Here is a 21,118-nt window from a genome sequence, read left to right as displayed (position 1 = left end):
TACAATAAATATTTGTTCACACTACCATTTGTTGTCTATAAATAGAGGGATTCTTCTCATTTTAAAATAACGAAAATTCTGAACCTCCTCTTCTTCTTCTTCACAATTAAATATTTGTGTGCTTTGCTCATGTTGAGTGACTCTCTGACACCATTGCTTATGTTACAGATCATGATACGTATTTTTACAGTTATTAATTTATGCTTATGATAAGATGTAATAATTCTCATTTTCCTTTACATTATTAATGTTTGTTACTACGTAATCTTGTATGTAAGATAATATTGTGTTTTAGTTTTAATGACAAATAGATTTTAAGTATTATTTTATAAATTTCGTGATATTAAATTCTCGCGCAAAACGCAAATAATTTTACTAATATAAATATGATATAATTTCACTTGACCCAAACCTCACGCTTAGACACAATACACCCCGTCACACACAACTCCAAAGTCCAAATGTAACATAAATGTCACAGCAAAACCGAAACTGAAAATAATACAGCAAACAAGTATAGCTCTCAACACCATCAGAGAGAGAGAAAAAACCCACCATTATACACGCATTCGCACACAGTAGAAGGTGAAAAATCATGAAGGAAGAAGCTATAAGCTCTTCCCATGATCCTCAATTGCCGCCCAAATCATCGTCTCCTCCCCCTATCCCTACACCTGCTGCTAGGTAAACCCCAAAACCCTAGCTTTTCAACATTTCCCCCAATTTTTTTGATTGCGTTTGTGCTTTGAGCTTCTTGTCCGCTGTAGCTTTTAATTTGGTTCGAGAGTTCAAAATTCGAGCAATGTTGTTCGGAATTTTAATCTGTCTGGTTAATTATGAGAACAAAGATTTATAGGTCAACCCCTTTTAAGTCTACTTGCCACTCAGAGAAATTTCTATGTGGAGCATACGCTTGTTCATTAATTTGTTCTGTTAGACTTATATTTTTACTTACTTTGTTCTTTTTTTGTTGTAGAAAGTTATACTCATTTAGAAATGTTACCTGTTTCAAAAAAAGTTATACTCATTTAGAGCTCTGCTTGTCTAGTTGTTGTATTTATTAATTACCTTACTGGTTTGATTCTTGATGCTTCATTCATGTGGGCTGGTGACATTTCTCTGTTTTTTTTTAAGCATAAATGGTGAATTCTACAGTTTAGAGTAGTGTAGTATTTGTTTGTCTTAGTATGATTTCCGTGTGATTAACCAGGGTCTGAATCGAGTGGGATGTTTACAAAAGGAAGGTGTAGGCTTTTGTCTATGGGTTTTAAATGAACCCATAACTTCTGTCATGGAGTATAGGATATTTATTTAATAAACTATTAAAATCATAACAGGTATATATCTGATTCCATAATTTTAACAGTACAATGAGTTCAATGTTGAGAATCTTAAAAGTTGAACCCATTAAATTTAATTACTAGATATACCTCTGGGTGTCTACAAACTTACAAAGGCTTAATATAGTACAAACCAATTAGTTTGGGATTAAGAAGCAGTTGATTTATGTATTGATCTTATTTCTTCATGAGATGTGTAGATGGATGGCCTTTTTCATACAAAAATGAAAAGGTGTAGATTAGAAGGCACTAGTCAAAGTTGATTGATGTCCTCCAACATTTTTAATCTGTTAGGTCAGAAGTGAATTAATAATTTAACTTTTCGATGCAGTTCTGTAGGGGCATCATCTCCTGCCGTTCCAACAAATGCTGGGGGCACAGATTGGTTTGCACAAGCACAGGGTTCAAAAGCAGCTTCACTTTCCCGTATTGGTTCACAGCCCATGTGGACTTCAGTGAGCAATAGTGCTGGTGGTTCAGCTCTAGGATCATCACAACCTTCATGTAGACCATGGGAAAGGGGTGATCTATTGAGGCGTCTGTCCACTTTCCAACCCACAAACTGGTTTGGGAAGCCTAAGGTCTGAATGAAAGATTCCTTTTGCATCATCTCTTAAGATAATTGCATGATCTGTCGAATCCTGCTTTTCCTAACCACAATACTGCCAAAATAAATATCTGTATGTTTCCATTTCCTGACCTGTTTTGCGTTTATGCTTATTGGGAGCTTGTTGCAGAAATTGCATGACATAGATAAGAGACACATTGTATGTAAGTTTGTCCCAGGGTTAGGATGTGGTGCATGAGCACAAGGATTTGAATAATTATGTTTAAGATTGTTTTTCTGATGAAGTAAGAAGTTTCATTAAAGGCATCAAGAAGATGCAAACAGATGCACAAAGGATTACAAAAGGTATATTTAGATCCAATCCAAATCAGTTAGGCTATGCCCAGGAGCTAACAAAAGCTAAAAACGGAACTGAGGAATTTAAAGTCATTCGGTGTAATGTAAGAGACATTTGGCTTATAGGGAATGAGTAGGAGTTCAATGCCATCAAAACATCTGCAATTCTTCTGTCCATACAACCCAAAAATGTTTGCTGGTATCATCTTCCTGAATTTTATGATGGCTTTACCAACTTTCCATCTGCCTCAACTTCCGATTGCTTTCTTCACATTTTTAATCATGACCCAACTAAGTCCATACAGCCCAAAAATTGTTTAAGATTGTTAACTAGGCGGCAGTGATGGAGCTACAGCTATAGTGTCCCAAGGGTGGTTCAACAAAGACCCTTCACCGGAAAATTATACCGTGTGTATAGGTCACATATCACTTTATATAAAGATATAATACATTGCAGTTATCGTATTATTTGTTGTTGCTGCTGTTCTTTTCTCCATTATTTTCGTCTTGGCTTCTTCACTATGGTAGTACTGTATTCCCTTTCCATACCTGCTTTGAAATGCTTTGCTTGAGCCGAGGATCTATCGAGAACAACCTCTATGCCTTCACTAGGTAGGGCTAAGGTCTGCGTACACCCTACCCGCACCCTACCCTTCTAGACTCCATTTGTGGGATCACATGGGGTATATTTTTATTTTGAACTCCCTTGACACAACTGAGAGAGGTACCCAGTGGCCAAGGGTGTTCAAAGTGAGGTCGGGTGCACAGGTTTGATCCTGCGTTCAGCATTATCCGCCCACTTTTGTTTTCCCAAAACTAAACAAAAGTGGTCTTTTTACCTTGTGTATGAAATGGTCCTAGTTAGTCTGGGGAAGGGGAGAGTAGATGTATACCAAATACAGCCTTCTCTTCGCATTTCTGCATCAAAGCTGTTTACATTTTAGAACCCATGACTATAGGTTGTCAAAGGAGCAACTTACTGTTGTTTTAAGGTTCACTCCACATTAAAAAGGTGCATGATTCAATTGGTTCGAACAAATCCTTTAGCACTTTAAACTATTCACACATGTTTAATGTGATTGTAGCTGTCCCATGACCCACATTGAAAGATAAAAGTATGCTCATTGCCGATGCAAACCCCATAAATAATATAATAAATTGTCGTACCTGTTAATAGGTTTAATTTTTTTTTTTCAGTTTCAAAAGAAAAGTTTAAATGTTTTTTTTTTCTAACTATGAATGTGGTGTTCCCTACAATTTCCATTTTCCTTGTGCTTTATCCCGAGGGTTGAACAGGCAGCCCTTATTGCTTCTTTCCTTTGGTATTTCAATTTCATTTTTTCCTTTCTTATCAAATCATAAATTTTCCATCATGGTGAAGTACATACTTTGCACAACTTCTATACTGCAATTGTTGACGCAGGCTTCAAGTTCACTGGCTTGTGCTAGAAGAGGCTGGGTGAATGTGGATGTTGATACAATCGAGTGTGAAGCTTGTGGTGCTAATCTGAGATTCGTTTCTTCTGCAACGTGGACCTCTGATGAAGGTGAATTCTTGTTTTCATTGACTATCAGGCTTTGTTGGTAGGTGTTTTAGTTAAAATTCTGCTTCACTAAGATACTTCTCAGAATGATTGAATTGCTGATGCTAGATAGTGTTAAATTACTGTAAGGAGTATGACCAGTGCCAAGGAATCTGACATATTATTAGTAATGTTTAAGAGGGTTCTACAATATGAATTCTTTCTCATTTTTTGATCGTCACCAGACTGGACAACAGGGAATCTTCGGAATTTTACATTCAGTTGAGTTTTGGTCGTTAGAAGATGGTGTAGTTGGTCAGCAAGAAATCTAAACAAAACAGATAAGAACAAATCTTGACTAACATCCTCAAAATATATCGATGAGATATTTGTGTCTTCTCTTCAGAATTTTCCTATTGTATATTTGAGGGAGGGAGAGTGAGAGCATTGTATATAGAAAATATTGTGGAATCTTGCAAGAATTGTTTCCTTTTCTCTATTCTCCTAATTTTATTCTTCTAGTTGTTCTCTTTCTTTCTAAGTGCTCTTAAATTCTGCTTATCTCTGTTTTTGCTCTTCTCATTATTTTTCCAGTCTCAGTACAGCTCTAAGGAAGTTGTTTTCTCAACAAAGTATCTCTCCCATATTAGCTCATTCTGTCCCTGTTGCGTATAAAGTCCAGCTGTAGGAGAAGTTATTTCCCTAAGTTAATCTTAAATGCAAGATCCAACTTTCAGTTGCATTGAACCCAAGGATCTTTTCTCTGTTGTTTTCTGAGTTATTCATGGTGATACTTCAATGAAACTCCGTTATGTAAATATCTGGTTAACTTTCTGTTTTGTTTGTTTGGGAATATTTTGCAATATTATTTCCTTTTCATATTGGATATGGTAGATTCAGCCATTCTGTTATAGGAATGAGGCATTGCTAAAGCCTTTTTCATGAGGAAAGAGTTCAGTTGGAAGAACTCTTAGGTGGATCGTTAAACATGAATGATCAAGATAATGTGTAGCTTGCTTTCAGCTCTACCTAGGATTTTAGTGCAAGAAACATTCTCATAAGGGCATTACTTGTTCAGAAAGTAAAATGTATTTTGTATAATACTTACCCTGTATTATATGCATACTTACCCTGTCCATTTCTCTTTGAGTTCAGTGTTTAATAATGGGAATTTAAATAATGCTAGTTTGTAAGTTTATTTTGTAGTTTAGGAAGCTACATAATTCAACTGTCCGACAATAGCATATGGACACTTGCAGATTACTCCTTGTTTATCCACCTTTTTGTGCAAAAATCATTTTGTTCATACTTTTCCCCCTTTTCAGTGTGATCTGTTTAGCTCTCCATAATTTCTGTTAGTGTGGGATAAAGTTGCTGTAAGTTACAGTTTGCTTCTGTTCTTATTATTCCTATGCAAGGAATGGATATAGTTTTCTGCTAGCCCCCACCCCCAAGTATGTATGAACAGATGTAGCTGTAGCAGCTTTTGTTGTTGTTTGGATTTATACTAACCAATTTTTTGTGCCAATTATGCTGGAAGAGCAGGACCATACGAACTGTATTCTCGCCTTTTTGCAAAGATAAACCATGTTGGAAGAGAAGAACCTAGTTATGCTTGATACTTTATCATATATCATTATTATACTTCCTTTTAATGTGTTCGGTTTCTATGATAAACTTTGGTATCATCAGTGTGTGTAGTAAAATTGTTGCTTCGCACATTTTGAGTGAACTTTTCTCATCTGTTAGTTATTTTTGATAGCTGATATCGCGGGGGAAGAATTTGCTAAGAAACTTGATGAAGGGCACAAGGCCACTTGTCCTTGGAGAGGAAACAGCTGTGCAGAAAGCTTGGTCCAGTTCCCTCCTACACCACCATCAGCCTTAATTGGTGGTTATAAGGATCGATGTGATGGATTGCTTCAGTTTCCTTCACTTCCAATTGTGGCTGCATCTGCAATTGAGCACATCAAGGCCTCTCGAAGTTCAGAAATTGATCGCCTTCTAGCTCAGTCGCAGGCTTTTGGTGGGATGGAACCCATCTTTAGGTTAGAGATTATGTCAGGAACTGAAACCAACATAGACGATGTCTTCCTTGTATACTCTCGTGTAAGAGACTCATTTCATTTAAATTGCTTAATATTATCACTTTGTTATTGACTTCTGAATAAATAGAAATTCTTTGCAATTTAGGCCAATAAGTTGATAAGCCTGTGTGGATGGGAACCGAGATGGCTTCCAAATGTCCAAGACTGTGAAGAACATTCTGCTCAATCAGCTAGGAGTGGGTACTCCATTGGTCCCACAAAATATCACACTTCTCTGCAAGATTTTGGCCATGGAGAAAATGTATTGCCTTCTTCAAAGAAAAAAGTTCATAGTAAGAACGAAGCTGTGGGTCCCAGGTCTAAAGGTGAATCTAGGTCACCTTTATTGGATTGTAGTTTGTGTGGAGCCACCGTGAGAATCTGGGACTTCCTCACTGTTGTCCGTCCTGCTTGCTTTGCTCCAAATAGCAATGATATCCCTGAAACAAGCAAGAAAATGGCATTGACACGTGGAGTAAGTGCTGCTAGTGGAATCAGTGGGTGGGTTGCTGCTGATGGTGTGGAAAAGGAACAGACAGAGGACCTTGATGAGGCTGCAACAAATGAAGTGGGAAGGTCTTTGTCAAATATAGGAGTAGATCTGAATCTCACAATGGCTGGTGGATTATCCTCTTCACAGGTGAACATGGATGCAATGCCTGAACAATTCCAAGATGTCCATAAACGAAGATATCCAGTTACGGGGCAACCTTCGAGCAGTGAAGTTGGTGGTCAAGCAGCTTCATATGAATCCCGAGGCCCTAGTTCTCGCAAACGAAACTTAGAGGAAGGTGGAAGCACGGTTGACAGGCCACAATTGCCTGTACAACCAGCCGATAGTGTTGAAGGCACTGTGATAGACCGTGACGGAGATGAAGTAAATGATGGTAGTCAGTACTCAGCTGGCCCATCAAAGCGTCCATGCCAGTCTGATGCCTTCGGGACCCACCATACTTCATATGGCAAGGATTCGTCAGGTGCTGGTCCTAGCCTGTCACTTGGTTTTGAGATTGGTACAGGTGCTCCCAAAGATGATACCTTTGGCCGAAGACACGAACAGCTAATTGGTGTGCCCTCTACTCGAGATTCAACACATGTTTCATCTGTTATTGCAATGGACACTGTTCACAGTACAGATGATTCAATGGAAAGTGTTGAGAATCTCCCCGGAGACTTTGATGATGTTGATTTCCCTTCTACATCTATGTTAAGAAGTGCAGACCCAGTGGAAACTTCGGAATTGAACTACAGTAACCAAGCACAACAGAGTACTTGTCCAGCTGTGGTCAGAAGTGCTGGTGAAATGGGTGTTAGTAGCACAAATGATGAAGAAGTCGTGAATGCTGATACTGCCACTGCCAATGTGAGGGATGGCCCTAGCTTTGGGATCAGTGGAGGAAGTATTGGAATGGGTGCTAGTCATGAAGCTGAAATCCATGGGACAGATGCTTCAGTGCACAGAGCAGATAGCGTCGCTGGTGAGGTAGAAGCAGTTGCTGAAATTACTGAAAATCAGGGGCAAACTGGTGAATTTGCTGCAGATCCAGGGCTAATGGGTGACTATGTCCCTGAAGAAGTGGACCGTGGAGATCCTAATGGTGATAGTCAAGATCTGACATCTCGTTCAGTGGAAAGGGCTGATAGTGGCTCAAAAGTTGTTGGCTCCGCCAAAGCAGAATCCATTGAAAGTGGTGAAAAGAATTGTCATGTGCAACCTATGCTCCCGAATAGTCCACACCCTTCTCTTTCTTGCAATGCTGTTGTATGTTCCGTCCATGAAGCATCCAAAGAAGAAGTTACCCAAAATAATGCACCAGCTACTGATGATTGTGGATTTGTTGAGTCAGACTATATGCTTGCAAATGGGACAGGTAACCTTCATGCTTGATTTTCAGGGTATCAGTGTCTACTGTGTGTTACTACCTCCCTTCTTTCTCTCAAAAGACTTGTTTGAATGTACGTGCAAAAGCACCTTGTATTGATTAAAAAAGTTGCAGCTACATGGAAAGTTTCTATATTCTGGTAAGTATTTCATCTCTCGTTAGATGCTAACATCACAAAATAGACTTCATTCAGCTTGGAATAGGTAAACTCATATTCAGGTAAACTGCTGGTAATGTTTCATACTGATGCTAACTGTGATTGGATTCAGCACATCTCGGGTGTAACTTTACATGGAATTAGGCATCGTTTACCTTTCTTGATATTCCTTGATTGAGACTTCACCTTTTTCCATTTTGGGCATCATTGCTTTTATACTTTTAAGTGTTCTTTTTTATTCTTTTATTCAGGTTTTACTGATTTGGTTATTCATAGCTTGCTGAAATGATGAAAATGAATGTTATTCAGGGCCTCCTATTGGAGAAAGCAACTATGAAGAAGCTGTTGAATTTGATCCAATTAAGCATCATAATTTTTTCTGTCCTTGGGTTAATGGGAATGTTGCTGCTGCTGGCTGCAGTAATAGTGGCAGTTCCTCTTCCAACACTGGTGCTATTGCTCTCTGTGGTTGGCAGCTAACATTAGATGCTTTGGATTCTTTCCAGTCACTTGGACATGTTCCAGTCCAAACTGTTGAATCTGAATCAGCTGCATCTCTGTACAAGGTAGTTGATTTTGCACATGGTATTCCCAGCAAAGACAATTCTTTTTGTAGGCTTTGTGAAGGAGAAGGAGTTTTCTTTTGTTGTTTCTAATATGACGTGGGTTTAAAATTCTTGTGTTGTTAATTTGCTAGATATCTTAACTTGATGTATGAGCTTGATTGTTAACAGATGAAAAAAGGAAATAGCATGTTTTGCAGTATCATGTGCTGTTACCTGAAGCTTTCCCCTGCCAAGTGATTGCTTTCACAAATAGCAAGTTCTCTGGAAATCGTTGTCGCTAGACTCAAATCTCTGTTTCTTTTTATCTGTATCTAGATTAAAATCTTGTATCTTTTCTTGAAAGGATGTGGAAAAAGTTCTTCCCATAGTCCTCTCAGACCACAGAGTTTGTTGTCTCTTTGAATAACCACCCCTTTCAATTTTATAGATCCAGGGGAGTTCATTTCTTTTTGACCCGTTGTTTTTCAATCAATTCTTGATTTCTGAGGCCAAGTATCTGATACAAAATTTTGCAGGATGATCATCGTGCACCAGGTAGGAAACTCTTGGCGCGTCACTCTTTTAGCAAACATCATGGACATAACTGAATGTGAAACTAGGCGTGAGACTTACAATCTGGTATAATATGTTGCTTGTGTTCTTCTTATGACATATTGAGATCCTTTACTGTTTTACTGCATCATTTGATTTAGTATACCTGAGTCAAGCCTATCATTTTTTTTGTTGTCGGAGGTGCTTAGGTGATTTTATGACTGACACACCAATCTTATACCAATTAGATAGTGTTTGAGAAGGCGTTGCTTCATGTTATTTGTACCATATTTGACTGTTTAATCCTTCTTTGATCAGGGCTTGGACCAACAATGTTGAAGTACCCCAATGGTCAGCTTTGCAGTGTTTGTCAATATGCATCAAAACTGTTTTCTTTCATGGTGGCTGATTGTTGTCTCACTGAAGTTGAAATTCTGTTACAGCTGGTTATATATGCGGAGTTGTGAAGGATATTCTAACTATATTCTGGATTTTCGTGGATTCCCTTGCTTCCTTGTTTTTCTTAGTTCGAACTATTAATAATGCCTCGAAGGAAGAGGCTGATTTAGTTGAGGATACTTTTCTTTTTAATGATTTAGTAGGTTTGGCTTTTCAGACATCCTGAAATTTGAGACGTTGAAGTTGAGCGAGTAATTCTGTAAACTTATAAATGCTCAAGCCCTATTTATATAAAGCATTTGGCCAGCTTAGACTCTCCTTAAAACTTGATTTATTTCTAAACTTAACGTATTTAGACGTGGCCATCCTGATGCTGTTAGTGATGTTTTTTTTTGAGATGCAGTTGTATAGCATACTTGGTCCTTGGTCCTTGATCCTAAGGATTTACAAGTATTTTCTTGGTTGATTTCGAGTCTTTGCATCAGAGGATCTGCTCTTTGGTGTTGGATTTCGATCTCACCTTTACAAAACTTAAAGATTTCCTTTGTCCTAATTGGTTTGGCAATTTCACTTATTAAGGGTAAATTTAACATATTCTTAAAGCTAAATCAAAAATTATTTTCATGTGTTAATGTCACTCTTTAAATCTTCTAAGCTTACTTTCATGTGTTAATCCATTCGACTTGATTGGGTACAATAACAACATATCTCGAGGAGAAGTTCGACATGTTTAGTTTGCATGAACCTCTACTAATTCTATATTTTGAGGTCTGCCTACACAATTATCCGATAACTGTGTCTAGGACTTGGATAAATAGAAATATCACTTAGTATTTTTTACCTTTGATAGTATTTGAATTGGAAACCTCTTTATGTTTTTAACCTTACTTTATTGAATTGGTCTCTTGAATTTGTTTGTAGTATATACTTTGAGAGCCTTTATCCACTCTCAGGGGACACAAATTCGAGACCTTTGATGGAACAATAGAGTGGCCTAATATCCGTGCTGGTAGAGAGTAGTAGATATTTAATGGAATAGTGGATGTTCAAAAAAGTTGACTCGAACATCACCATTATCCACCTTTCATACATATCTACCTTTGCTAACTTACAACTTGATAGAAACCTCTTGCTTAGATTTCATTGTTTCCCTTGTTTACCCATTCACCGCCAACAAGAACAAATTTACAAGAAAACTTCTGGGACCAAAGAATGATTTGAAGGTCACAAATTTACCAGATATGATATTTCAAGACAAACAACATCCTTTTCATGAAGAAAAAAAAAAGAAGAAAAAGTAAAGCAACATCCTTGATTGTACCTAGTCATCTAATTTATTAGTATCTGCCGTGTACATGATATAGTAAAACCAAACCAACAACTAAACTAAGAGGGATCAATTTCAAAATCTCAATAGTTAGTAATCTCAATTCCCCCTTTGTTGTTGTTATAGGATCCAACTGGTGCATCATACTTGCTAAAAAGCCGATAAGACGAAAGCAGTGAAAGCCCAGCATAACAAAGGCATACTATAAAAGTGATGGATACAGATGCTGTAGCTTTGTGGCAAAAACTTCCAAATGAACCACATGATTCACTCCATGTAACTGCTGTATCCCCTTTATATGCTAAATACACCACCTCCGTCGATACAGCTCCAGCAGCCAGTATTGCATATGTCAATATCTACAAAACAGAAGATAAAGCAGAGCGGGTTTTGTAAGTTCAATTGAACCTTGTTCCTTTTGTCTCGAACTATATATACCTACTGACAAAATGATTCAAAATGTGTACATAGATTGAGATCACAATAGCGGAACCTGATCAAGGAGGAAGAAAGTCCAGGCTCTAGACATCGTTATGGGACGAGGTACAACTGCTACAATTGCTGATAAAAGTGAATAACCTGCACAAATTCCATTTGCATGTACTAAATACCTGCAGTAGATTCAACAATTAGGTTAATTTTCCCCCAAAATTTACAAATTTCTTCAATTAGTTGACAACTAAAACTTAATTTCCACAATTTTCCAATGAATAACAAGAGAATTTAAGCTCTATGCATCGACAGGTTAAAAAATAGATACATAATCAAATCACTTGTAAAGTATTTTCAAGTAAATCATGTTTAGTAATATTCCCAATTCACCCGCTATTACTAAGAGAATCATTGTAAGATCCTTTTTCTCCTTATTATAATATATATGCTTTAAACTCTCGATTATCGCACTATTTTATTGTTGTTTTTGCTTTTGTTTCTTGTTATTCATTGTTTCCATTTTTTTTTTACCTGAAATCGCTGCCTGAAACTGAGAATCTTTCGAAACTAGCTTTTCTACTTCCATGAGATAGTAGTAAAATCTGTGTATATTCCAATCTCTCAAGACCTAGCTTATAAAATTTCACTAAATATGCTATTGTTATAATATGCTTGAACTCAGGGGTAGTTCCGTCTAATTTAGGACTACCGCCTGAGCGACAAGGTGGATGCCCAACAACACTAGGCCACATGTAATATTAATGTCACAATTAAATAGCATTGGCATCTCAACCATAAACGATGCCAACCAGGAATCGACAGAAGAGAAAACAAAAAAAAGATAATTACCTGAAGGTTCCAAGGTCAGAGTAAGTAATGGAACCATAGTCATTAGTTTGTTGATTTTTGAGCATAATAACAAGAGCAACAACACAAAGCCCCATTGGCAACAAACGCAGCATAGTCTCAGCTGTTCTCATACTGCTACTGTTTTCATTGTCATCTTCTAATTCTCTCTTTTGTAGTGGAGTACTTCCAGCCATATTTGTACTACTACTTTTCATTATGTAATATTGTACTCTCTTTTGGCCTTTTGCTTCTTTTTTTTTCCTTTCTAAGAAATGATTTTATGGTAAAGGAAGAAATTGGGTGAATGATAGGTAGCACTACTACTACTTATGAATAATGGAACTTAGCTAATTAAAGGGAGTTGGGGTAGTTGGAAGCATTAAATTGGATCAATAAAGATTGCCACACTTTTCCATGCAAGCCAAAAAATAAAGGTCATGATCAAAGTGATGGATAGCTATCATCCTTCCCTAATTGCTCAACTATCTCTCTCTTTCCTCTGCGTTCCGTATCTACATCAGAATTCGACTAAATTTAGATTTGTGTTGAAAAGTCCAGTCCCAACTTTCACGTTGAGGGTAAAATGTTCCCTAATAAAAATGACTCTGTATCCAAGGAGACTTGACCCAAAACCTCTGATTAATGATGAAAAAATACTTACTACTCCACCATTATCCATCTCTCTTTCTTCATTTAGTGTGTGTGTCCCTACACTGAATTCTTTGGGAATAGATTCAAGAACCAAGTTTTTGCCACATGTACAAGTGTGAGCCTTCCAAGATATATAAACCCATGAAATAAGAAAAGGGTCCCCAAATAAAGATCGTGATGCATCATGCAAGAGAAATTATTTCCGCAAGAGAGGGGAAGTTGTAAATTAACAATTTTACCAACAAAAATTGTAACTTCAATTTATTTATATCAAAATGATAAAATTACACTCATTTTTTTCTTTCTAATATTGGTATTGTCTGTTTGGATATTTTTGACTGTTATAACGAAATGTTATAAGATAACAAAATTGAATTAACCTGTCCAACTTATATGCGGTGGGTGCGGAGGAAAGGTGTTGAGCTAGACGTGGACGGAACGTGACCAGACTCAAATTCTGTGCTACAAGAATGGCAAATTGAATGAGGTCGGCAAAACTTCTTAGGGTATATATGTTGGGCACAAAATTTTCATTTGACGAAAAATTATATATATTGCGATTATAATTGTAATTTTTATTATGATTTCGCCACATCTATGCCTCTTAACGGGGAATTTATATAAATGTGTTGAATTTTTATGACTTCTTTGTATACTTTTTATATTTTGATATTTCCTAGTGAAAATTCTGACTGGCTACGCAACACATGCAATCTGTAATATTTGCTTAGATAGTATTCTCGAAACAATATGCTTTGTGCTAATCAAGTAGGAGTACTATTTACATAAATAAGAAAATAACTTTTTTTTTTATAGAAAATTTTGCTCTAATCATTCATTTGAAAAGGTTTTGTTTTAGCAAACAGTTGTAGTAAAGCACAGAAAAATAACTGTATCAAGTCACTTTAATGAATGTTTTAAGGTCCCCCTTTTTTTCATATAATGTCACCATTGTGCCACCTTGAATCAACTAGTACCCTATGATAATTTATAGATGCATTATGAATTACAACGTCTTTCTTTAATTCAAAATTAATATAATTAAACGATCTATTTATTAACCAAGGACCATTTAAGTGATCAAACATGCCCTGGTGGTCCATCTAGGTGACTCAACATGCCCTAGTGGACCAATCTTTAACCCTCTTGAATTTGGAAAAAGATCTAGATGAGAAGTCCATGAAGGATTTGAAACTCATGGAGTTTACATGATCTCATGTTTTACTTTTTATTAGTTTGAACTCAAGAACTAGTGAAGCTCCAAAATGTTAATAGCGTGTTTTAATTTATATGACACAGTTAATTTTTTTTTAGGATAAATCAAGTTTTCTTTATGATTGAAAGTATACAAATTCTAGAAACTAATTATGTTGAAAGGAGACAAATTCTAGATACTAATCATTATATTAGAAAAGATAATATTATCCCTGGCCGGGATGTGACCCAAATACTTATTAATGTGGCTCCTCCCATGCACGGGAGATGACACACTTGCTCAAACTAACCCTATTATTATTCCATCCGTTTTAATTTATGTGACACATTTTGAATATTAAGATTCAAACATGTTTATTTTTTATCGTATTTTTTCATATATCTTTTAAATATTTTGGATTGTCAATTATTGTGACTTATATTACTTTTTACCTAGTTTACAAATATATCTATTTCATTTTCAAAATAAAATGAAGATTTCATGTGTAAATTTCCAATTAAACTTAAAATGTTTGACTCTCGAAAAATGAAATGTGTCACATAAATTGAGACAGAAAAAATATTATTTATGTGTTGAAGAAAAATCAAAGTCCAGAGCATGATAGTAGCAAATTAAATTCGAGTCATACATAACATTGAATCCATCTGTATCTCGTCTTTGTGGTTCAAATTTCTAGGCTTCTTGCCCTTTTCTCACCAAGCGAGACTACGTTTACATGTCCAAAATATTTCTAACTCTAAAATAATATCTTAAAATTCAAAGTTACAAAAGCAAAATACTAGAAAAATATCATGTAATTCGAACTTATATAAGTGAAATTTCATAATATTATCCTAAAGGTTGAGTTGCAACTTGCAATAATCCAAACTCCATGCAAAAGCTTGGAGTTTGGACTGCAAAAGTGAGAATCGTGTAGTTCAAACTTCATGAAAAAGTGGAGAAGATAACGTAGTGTGTCACTATCGCTTTCAAACAAAAAATTTATATAGTATAAAACTTCAGGTAAAAAAGTTCTATATAACTAAAAACTAATCCTTGTCTGTATTATTATTATTACCATCCAATTGTCTTATTCTTCAATGCTATTATAATATGATAGTATTTTTTTATTTTGGTTATCGTTATTATGTGTTGTTTTTACTGTTCTTTTCTCCACTATTTTTTATATGAATCCTTTACTATTGTATATTCTTTTCTTACTAATTGTAGTCATGCTTTACTCGAATCAAGGGCGTAGCTATAGCCAGAGTGTTACATTTAAATGATATATATTTAAAATTAGACGCTCTTGACAAAAGTTATGCCTTTAGCATAGTGACAATGAGTGTCTAATTGAATGAAGGAGATCCCGCTCGAACCTCAAATAACGCAATATTTTTTTTTGACAATCACACACAATTATTCTTAAACACCCTTAATAAAATTTCTGACTCCGCCACTGACTCAAATCGAGGATTATCCGAAAGTAGCTCTCCATCTTTACCAGATAAAGGTAAAACTCTAGTATATTATTGAAGGTAGAGGCCATGCATGGGAAATTACCAAAAAGTGGCCAACCCTCGGTTTGTAGTTTGTACAAGAAAATTGAAGGTGCATGGGGAAATAAAAGGCCCATGGGCTTTAACAAAAAAAAGCCCATCAAATTTCTCAAATTATGTTAATAGAATTACCCTTTTGTCCCTCAATGTATGTAGAGGAGCTAAGATCTACCGAATTTTCCATAGGCATCATCAATCAGTACAATACAACGAGATCTAAAAAAAAACCTGATTGCTACTCACGCGATAGTAGGTCCACACATATAACACGCGCAAACGGTTTTTATTGGCAAAGTCCCCAGTGCCCTCTGGATTTCACTTCACGATTCTCATGCTTTTCCCCCTTTCTTCCAAATCTCCGTCGACTCCACCGTCATTTCTCACTTTTCCGATCACTCGTCCACCCACCGGTAAACAATTTATTCATTATTTATCGTGCTAGTTATAGATCTAGTTCAATTAATGTTACGAGTATTTATTTTCGTTTCTGTCGTATTGTATTAATAGCGCCGGAAAGCTTTATGTGGTATACAGAAACGGATCTAGGATTTAATTTATTAGCTGCAGAGGCTACCACTAGTATAACTTAATGAGGATTATGGATATGTTAATTTGAGTGAAGACGGCGGTGTGTGTGCACTTGCTGCAACGAGGTGGATCTGTTCATGTTAGCATTAGATTTGAGTTATTGTAAGTTGAGTTATTTCTGGATTTATTTTTCTTCTGATTCTTCTCTAGCGTTTAGATCTTATGTGTAGAATGATTTGAATGAATGGTTGTTTGTTTTTCGTTTTGAATCATAAATTAATGTTAAGAGTAGAATTAATGCGTAGAATGATTTGAATGAATAATTCAATTAATGTTAAAGAGTATTTATTTGCATTTTTGCCGTATTCTGTTGATATTCGGAGAACTTTATTTAGTAATACAGAAGCAGATCTAGGATTTTAATTTACTTACTATTAGTTTTTAATTATTTCTTTTACACTGAGTGAGGGCATAGGGTAGAAAATGTATATTGCTTAATAACGATTATGAATATGTAATTGGAGTGAAGACAGCGGTGTGAGTGCACTCGCTGCAATGCGGTGGATCTGGTCGTGCTAGCATTAGATTTGAGTTTTTGTTCGTTGAGTTATTTCTGAGTTTCATTTTCTTCTCTGGCGCATAGATCTTATGTGTAGTTAGATTTGAATGAATGTTTTTCCCCCTTTTTAATCATGAATTCGATATCTTAATTTAGTAAGGCTTGGATTATTTCCACACTAACTATTTCTTTGGAATAGTGAGTGCGGACGTAGTATAAATACATGATTTTAAAAAAAGAATATTTGAGTCGAGTTGTACTTGTTGTTTAGCATTGGTGCACTTTCACTTGCTGTAGGTGGATCTATGGCTGCCTAGTACAACCATTTGGTTGCCGTTGTACTACTAATATTGGTTGGGTTTGGGTTAGAGTGATTTGTCTTGCTTCTTTTTTCATTTTCTTCTGCTTCTCTAGCTTCTAGATCTTGTGTGTGTTTAGTGGCATAATGAGTAATTAACTTACTGGCAAATTCAGTAGGTACGGTGATACATGCGAGTTTCAGTTAAGATGTTCACCAATATGATCAGTGTGATACAAATTTGTTTCTTACTCCCAAGGGCCTGAATTGGTGTTTATATCTGCATTTTAGTCTATGGATGAAGTAATTAGATATTACATTGATTGACATTAATGCTAGTCGATATATCTCTATTCTCGTAGCTGGTAAAACTTTCCTTTTCCATAATCTCTATGGCTCTTGCTTGTTTCACCGCTCAATCATACTTCCAAATAAATAAAGTAAAAGTAGTATAAGTGATATAAATGTGAGGTGTAAATGTCCATCATCTTTAGGTGGAAACATAATATTTTCTGATTCTTCATTTTTCATTTATCAAGCTCAAGAAAGATCACTAACACTTTTTTTTTATCTCAGAGTTCCTGGAATAATCTAAGAAGATCTTGCATTTTTTGGTTAGATCAAACTAGTTTTCAGGCGACCGGTATTTTTGTTGAGCAATGGCTTCCCCATTGATCTCAACAAGGAGATATTGGGCTCTTTTCGTCTATGTTGTTCTGGTTTCTCATGCCAGTAATGGTTTTTATCTTCCTGGAAGCTACATGCATACATATTCACCAAATGAAGAAATCGTAGTCAAAGTGAATTCATTGACTTCGATTGAAACTGAACTTCCATTCAGCTACTATAGTCTTCCTTACTGCAAGCCTCCAGGCGGAGTCAAGAAAAGTGCTGAGAATCTAGGAGAGTTGCTCATGGGAGATCAGATTGACAACTCCCCCTACAAATTTAGGATGAATGTCAATGAGTCTATTTACCTGTGTACTACTCCTCCCCTAAATGAGCATGAGGTAAAGCTGTTGAAGCAGAGGACCCGTGATCTATATCAGGTTAACATGATTTTGGATAATTTACCTGCTTTGAGATATGCCAACCAAAATGGGCTCAAAATTCAGTGGACTGGGTTTCCAGTTGGCTACTCACCACAAAACAGTAACGATGATTACATAATCAACCACCTTAAATTCAGGGTTTTAATTCATGAGTACGAGGGTGCTGGAGTTCAGATAATTGGTACCGGTGAAGAAGGTATGGGTGTCATTTCAGAAACTGATAAGAGTAAAACATCTGGTTTTGAGATTGTTGGTTTTGAGGTGGTTCCATGCAGTGTCAAGTATGAGCCAGAAAAGATGACACAACTTCATATGTATGACAACACTTCGTCAATAAGTTGTCCACTGGAGCTTGACAGGTCTCAAATAATACGAGAGCAAGAAAGGGTGTCTTTCACTTATGAGGTTGAATTTGTTAAAAGTGATACTAGATGGCCATCTCGATGGGATGCTTATCTGAAGATGGATGGTGCCCGAGTCCATTGGTTCTCAATTCTCAACTCTTTGATGGTAATATTTTTCTTGGCTGGTATTGTTTTTGTTATCTTTTTGAGAACAGTTAGAAGGGATTTGACCAAGTACGAGGAACTGGATAAAGAGGCTCAGGCACAGATGAATGAGGAGCTTTCTGGTTGGAAGCTTGTGGTGGGTGATGTTTTCAGAGAGCCAAATCACTCGAAGTTACTGTGTGTGATGATTGGAGATGGGGTTCAAATTACTGGAATGGCAGTTGTCACTATTGTTTTTGCTGCATTTGGTTTCATGTCACCAGCTTCACGAGGCATGCTGCTAACAGGCATGATATTGCTTTATCTTTTTCTGGGAATTGCTGCTGGTTACGTTAGTGTGCGTGCTTGGAGAACAATAAAGGGTACTTCGGAAGGTTGGAGATCGGTTGCATGGTCAACTGCATGCTTCTTTCCTGGGATTGTCTTTGTCATCCTCACTGTGCTGAATTTCATCCTTTGGGGAAGCAAGAGCACTGGCGCACTCCCCATCTCATTATATTTCATTCTCATATCGCTTTGGTTCTGTATTTCAGTGCCTCTCACCCTCTTGGGAGGACACCTTGGCACTCGAGCTGAGCCTATTCAATATCCAGTGCGGACTAACCAGATTCCTAGGGAGATCCCTGCACGCAAGTATCCCTCTTGGCTTCTTGTTCTTGGTGCTGGAACTCTGCCATTTGGAACCCTCTTTATTGAACTCTTCTTCATCCTCTCTAGTATTTGGCTTGGACGATTCTACTATGTTTTCGGTTTTCTGCTTATAGTCCTCCTCCTGTTGGTTACTGTTTGTGCTGAAGTTTCAGTTGTGCTCACTTATATGCACCTTTGTGTGGAGGATTGGATGTGGTGGTGGAAAGCATTCTATGCATCAGGTTCTGTTTCTCTATATGTGTTCCTGTACTCCATCAACTACTTGGTTTTTGACCTTCAGAGCTTGAGTGGCCCAGTATCAGCTATACTTTACCTTGGCTACTCTTTGATAATGGCAGTAGCAATCATGCTTTCAACTGGCACTATTGGCTTCCTCACATCATTTTACTTTGTGCATTATCTTTTTGCATCAGTGAAGATTGACTGAACAGGTGTGCAGAGCCGCGATTATTATTGTTTAGATGGCTAAAGAAAGACCTGTTGTGCATTGTGGAACTTTACATAGTCCTGCCAGAAAGAGTATCTAAAATTGCAGTGAGGGACTTATCTATTTTACTGTAATGTTCTGAGGCTAGATATTTTGTTAGTCCAAAAGCTATTGTTTAGTATTTTCATCTTTCATTGTGTTTTAATTACATTTCCCCCACATTTCTTGTATCTTTACAACCTCTACTTTCAATGGGAAAATTATGAGAAAACTCATTGTAGCTTTGAAATTGAAAAGGAAGATAGGTTTAAGGTGGTTTTGTTACATTCCCCTTACTATGCTGGAATTTGGTTCTTTCAGCCTCACCCCAGCCTGGAATGCATCATTTTTCCTTAAAGAATAATTTCTAAGTATTCGTGTCCATAAGAATCGTAGGATTTCTAAGTACTGACTCATTATATGTACTGTTGTACATTAGCATAATTGTACGTTATTACCCCAGCTAATGATCTATATAAACTAGGAAAGGCTAAAACATCTGTAGTAGCCATGGATCATTTTGATTTTAGGCATCTAATATTAATGTTTTTAAACATTCTCAAATCTGGAATCAGAATATCCTGGCAATTCGATCCATTCACCATTCACCAGTTTACTTTAACGGAAGCTAGTACTCTCCTCTTGATGTTATTCACCTTCTCTTTCACCTCCTTTAATATTCGTTCGAATTACAGTAACACTAGAAGCAGGCACTGGCTAGTCTGTTTAGCAGTACCAAAATACACATTTTGGTATGTTTATCCAAATTCCAATGATCATATTGATTTCTCTGTGGTATAATTGGCTTGCCAAGACTTTCAACAGCTTCCTGGATTGGTTACAAGAAATGTCTCCTTCAATGCCTGTTTTCAATATTTTCATCGTAACGAGACTTACCACTGATAGTTTAAACCTTGAAGAACAGCAACACAATTCAGGGATTGAAGCTGTTTAATTAACAGATGCATAATGAAGCTTGTACATTATTTCTCAAACACTTTGATCAATATTGTTTAGTGACTAGTATTATGTCCCCTTTTAGAATAAAAGGTACCAATTATAGCTTTGTGAGGCGAATTCACAATGTACAAGACCACAAGTTTTTTATGACTCCATCTTGTGACTAGACGGAGGAGATTGAAAAAAAAAACTTGTGAATATGTATTATGTTCTTCGACCTCTCAAAGTTAATGAATTTTTTGTTCACATATTTGATTCGCGCTTTTCAACTCCAAAACCCGATAAAAAAAACATTATAGACTGAAATTGCCGTGAAATCAAACCATTTGAGTTCTTCAAACTTTTTTGGGAGCATGAACACCTTACATAACATAAAATGAAAATCTGAAAGTTTTAAGCAAGGGTAAACATAAACTAAACATAATTAAGTATGAAACTAATAAAAATATGATAGTTAAGGGGGTTTAGCATATGAAAGTTATAGTTCACAATAATGTAAATTGGGCATTATTTATTTGAATATGAAATTGATGAAAACATGATAATTTGGTGGGGGATGAGAGAGGGTTACATATTTATTTGCTCATGTAAGACTATTTTATCCGGCCTGGTTGGAGGTATTAAGTCGTCTTTAGATTATTTATTCCACCATTTATACCTTAGTGATGAGATACCATGATAACTTATCCCCA

The 21,118-nt window shown here is 36.4% G+C and overlaps 3 protein-coding genes across 5 annotated transcripts; 2 read left to right on the top strand and 1 right to left on the bottom strand.

Annotated features, from left to right (window-relative positions):
- The first annotated feature begins 474 nt into the window (after window positions 1-474).
- On the top strand, window positions 475-9,715 carry LOC102604724 (uncharacterized). Of its 2 annotated transcripts, XR_368912.2 has the most exons (9): window positions 475-684; window positions 1,672-1,921; window positions 3,668-3,791; window positions 5,530-5,876; window positions 5,961-7,725; window positions 8,204-8,460; window positions 8,976-9,078; window positions 9,310-9,342; window positions 9,435-9,715. XR_368912.2 is itself a non-coding variant. In XM_006366706.2 (8 exons), the coding sequence occupies exons 1-7, from the start codon at window positions 596-598 to the stop codon at window positions 9,045-9,047; spliced, it is 2,904 nt and encodes a 967-aa protein (XP_006366768.1). In that variant the 5' UTR covers window positions 475-595; the 3' UTR covers window positions 9,048-9,078; window positions 9,310-9,715. The 2 variants fall into 2 exon arrangements, 1 of the variants encoding a protein (XP_006366768.1); XM_006366706.2 differs by having other exon boundaries at window positions 9,310-9,715.
- Window positions 9,716-10,587: 872 nt separating this feature from the next.
- Window positions 10,588-12,327, bottom strand: LOC102604389 (CASP-like protein 2A1). The gene is made up of 3 exons (XM_006366705.2): window positions 11,999-12,327; window positions 11,211-11,328; window positions 10,588-11,076 (listed from the first exon to the last, which is right to left on the bottom strand). The coding sequence occupies exons 1-3, from the start codon at window positions 12,211-12,213 to the stop codon at window positions 10,801-10,803; spliced, it is 609 nt and encodes a 202-aa protein (XP_006366767.1). The 5' UTR covers window positions 12,214-12,327; the 3' UTR covers window positions 10,588-10,800.
- A 3,260-nt stretch (window positions 12,328-15,587) lies between these two features.
- LOC102604052 (transmembrane 9 superfamily member 12) lies at window positions 15,588-19,751 on the top strand. 2 transcript variants are annotated; one of them, XM_015305064.1, is made up of 3 exons: window positions 15,588-15,813; window positions 15,911-16,093; window positions 17,365-19,751. In XM_015305064.1, the coding sequence occupies exon 3, from the start codon at window positions 17,448-17,450 to the stop codon at window positions 19,425-19,427; it is 1,980 nt and encodes a 659-aa protein (XP_015160550.1). In that variant the 5' UTR covers window positions 15,588-15,813; window positions 15,911-16,093; window positions 17,365-17,447; the 3' UTR covers window positions 19,428-19,751. The 2 variants fall into 2 exon arrangements, with proteins under 2 accessions (XP_015160550.1, XP_006366766.1); XM_006366704.2 differs by lacking the exon at window positions 15,911-16,093.
- The last annotated feature ends 1,367 nt before the right edge of the window (window positions 19,752-21,118 follow it).

This window comes from Solanum tuberosum, unplaced genomic scaffold (assembly GCF_000226075.1).
Source record: "Solanum tuberosum cultivar DM 1-3 516 R44 unplaced genomic scaffold, SolTub_3.0 scf00666, whole genome shotgun sequence".
NCBI classification, from domain to species: domain Eukaryota; kingdom Viridiplantae; phylum Streptophyta; class Magnoliopsida; order Solanales; family Solanaceae; genus Solanum; species Solanum tuberosum.
Note: the sequence above shows the minus strand (reverse complement) of the source record. Positions and strands in the feature narration are given on the sequence as shown.

Excerpts from the sequence above, each read along its gene's own strand:
- LOC102604389 (XM_006366705.2), bottom strand. The coding sequence starts at position 12,213 with ATGAAAAGTAGTAGTACAAATATGGCTGGAAGTACTCCACTACAAAAG. Across the intron at positions 11,329-11,998 it reads TCTGACCTTGGAACCTTCAG|GTATTTAGTACATGCAAATG; the intron begins GTAATTATCTTT and ends AATCTACTGCAG. Across the intron at positions 11,077-11,210 it reads CTTTCTTCCTCCTTGATCAG|ATATTGACATATGCAATACT; the intron begins GTTCCGCTATTG and ends TCTGTTTTGTAG.
- LOC102604724 (XM_006366706.2), top strand. The coding sequence starts at position 596 with ATGAAGGAAGAAGCTATAAGCTCTTCCCATGATCCTCAATTGCCGCCC. Across the intron at positions 1,922-3,667 it reads ACTGGTTTGGGAAGCCTAAG|GCTTCAAGTTCACTGGCTTG; the intron begins GTCTGAATGAAA and ends TTGTTGACGCAG. Across the intron at positions 3,792-5,529 it reads AACGTGGACCTCTGATGAAG|CTGATATCGCGGGGGAAGAA; the intron begins GTGAATTCTTGT and ends TATTTTTGATAG.
- LOC102604052 (XM_006366704.2), top strand. The coding sequence starts at position 17,448 with ATGGCTTCCCCATTGATCTCAACAAGGAGATATTGGGCTCTTTTCGTC.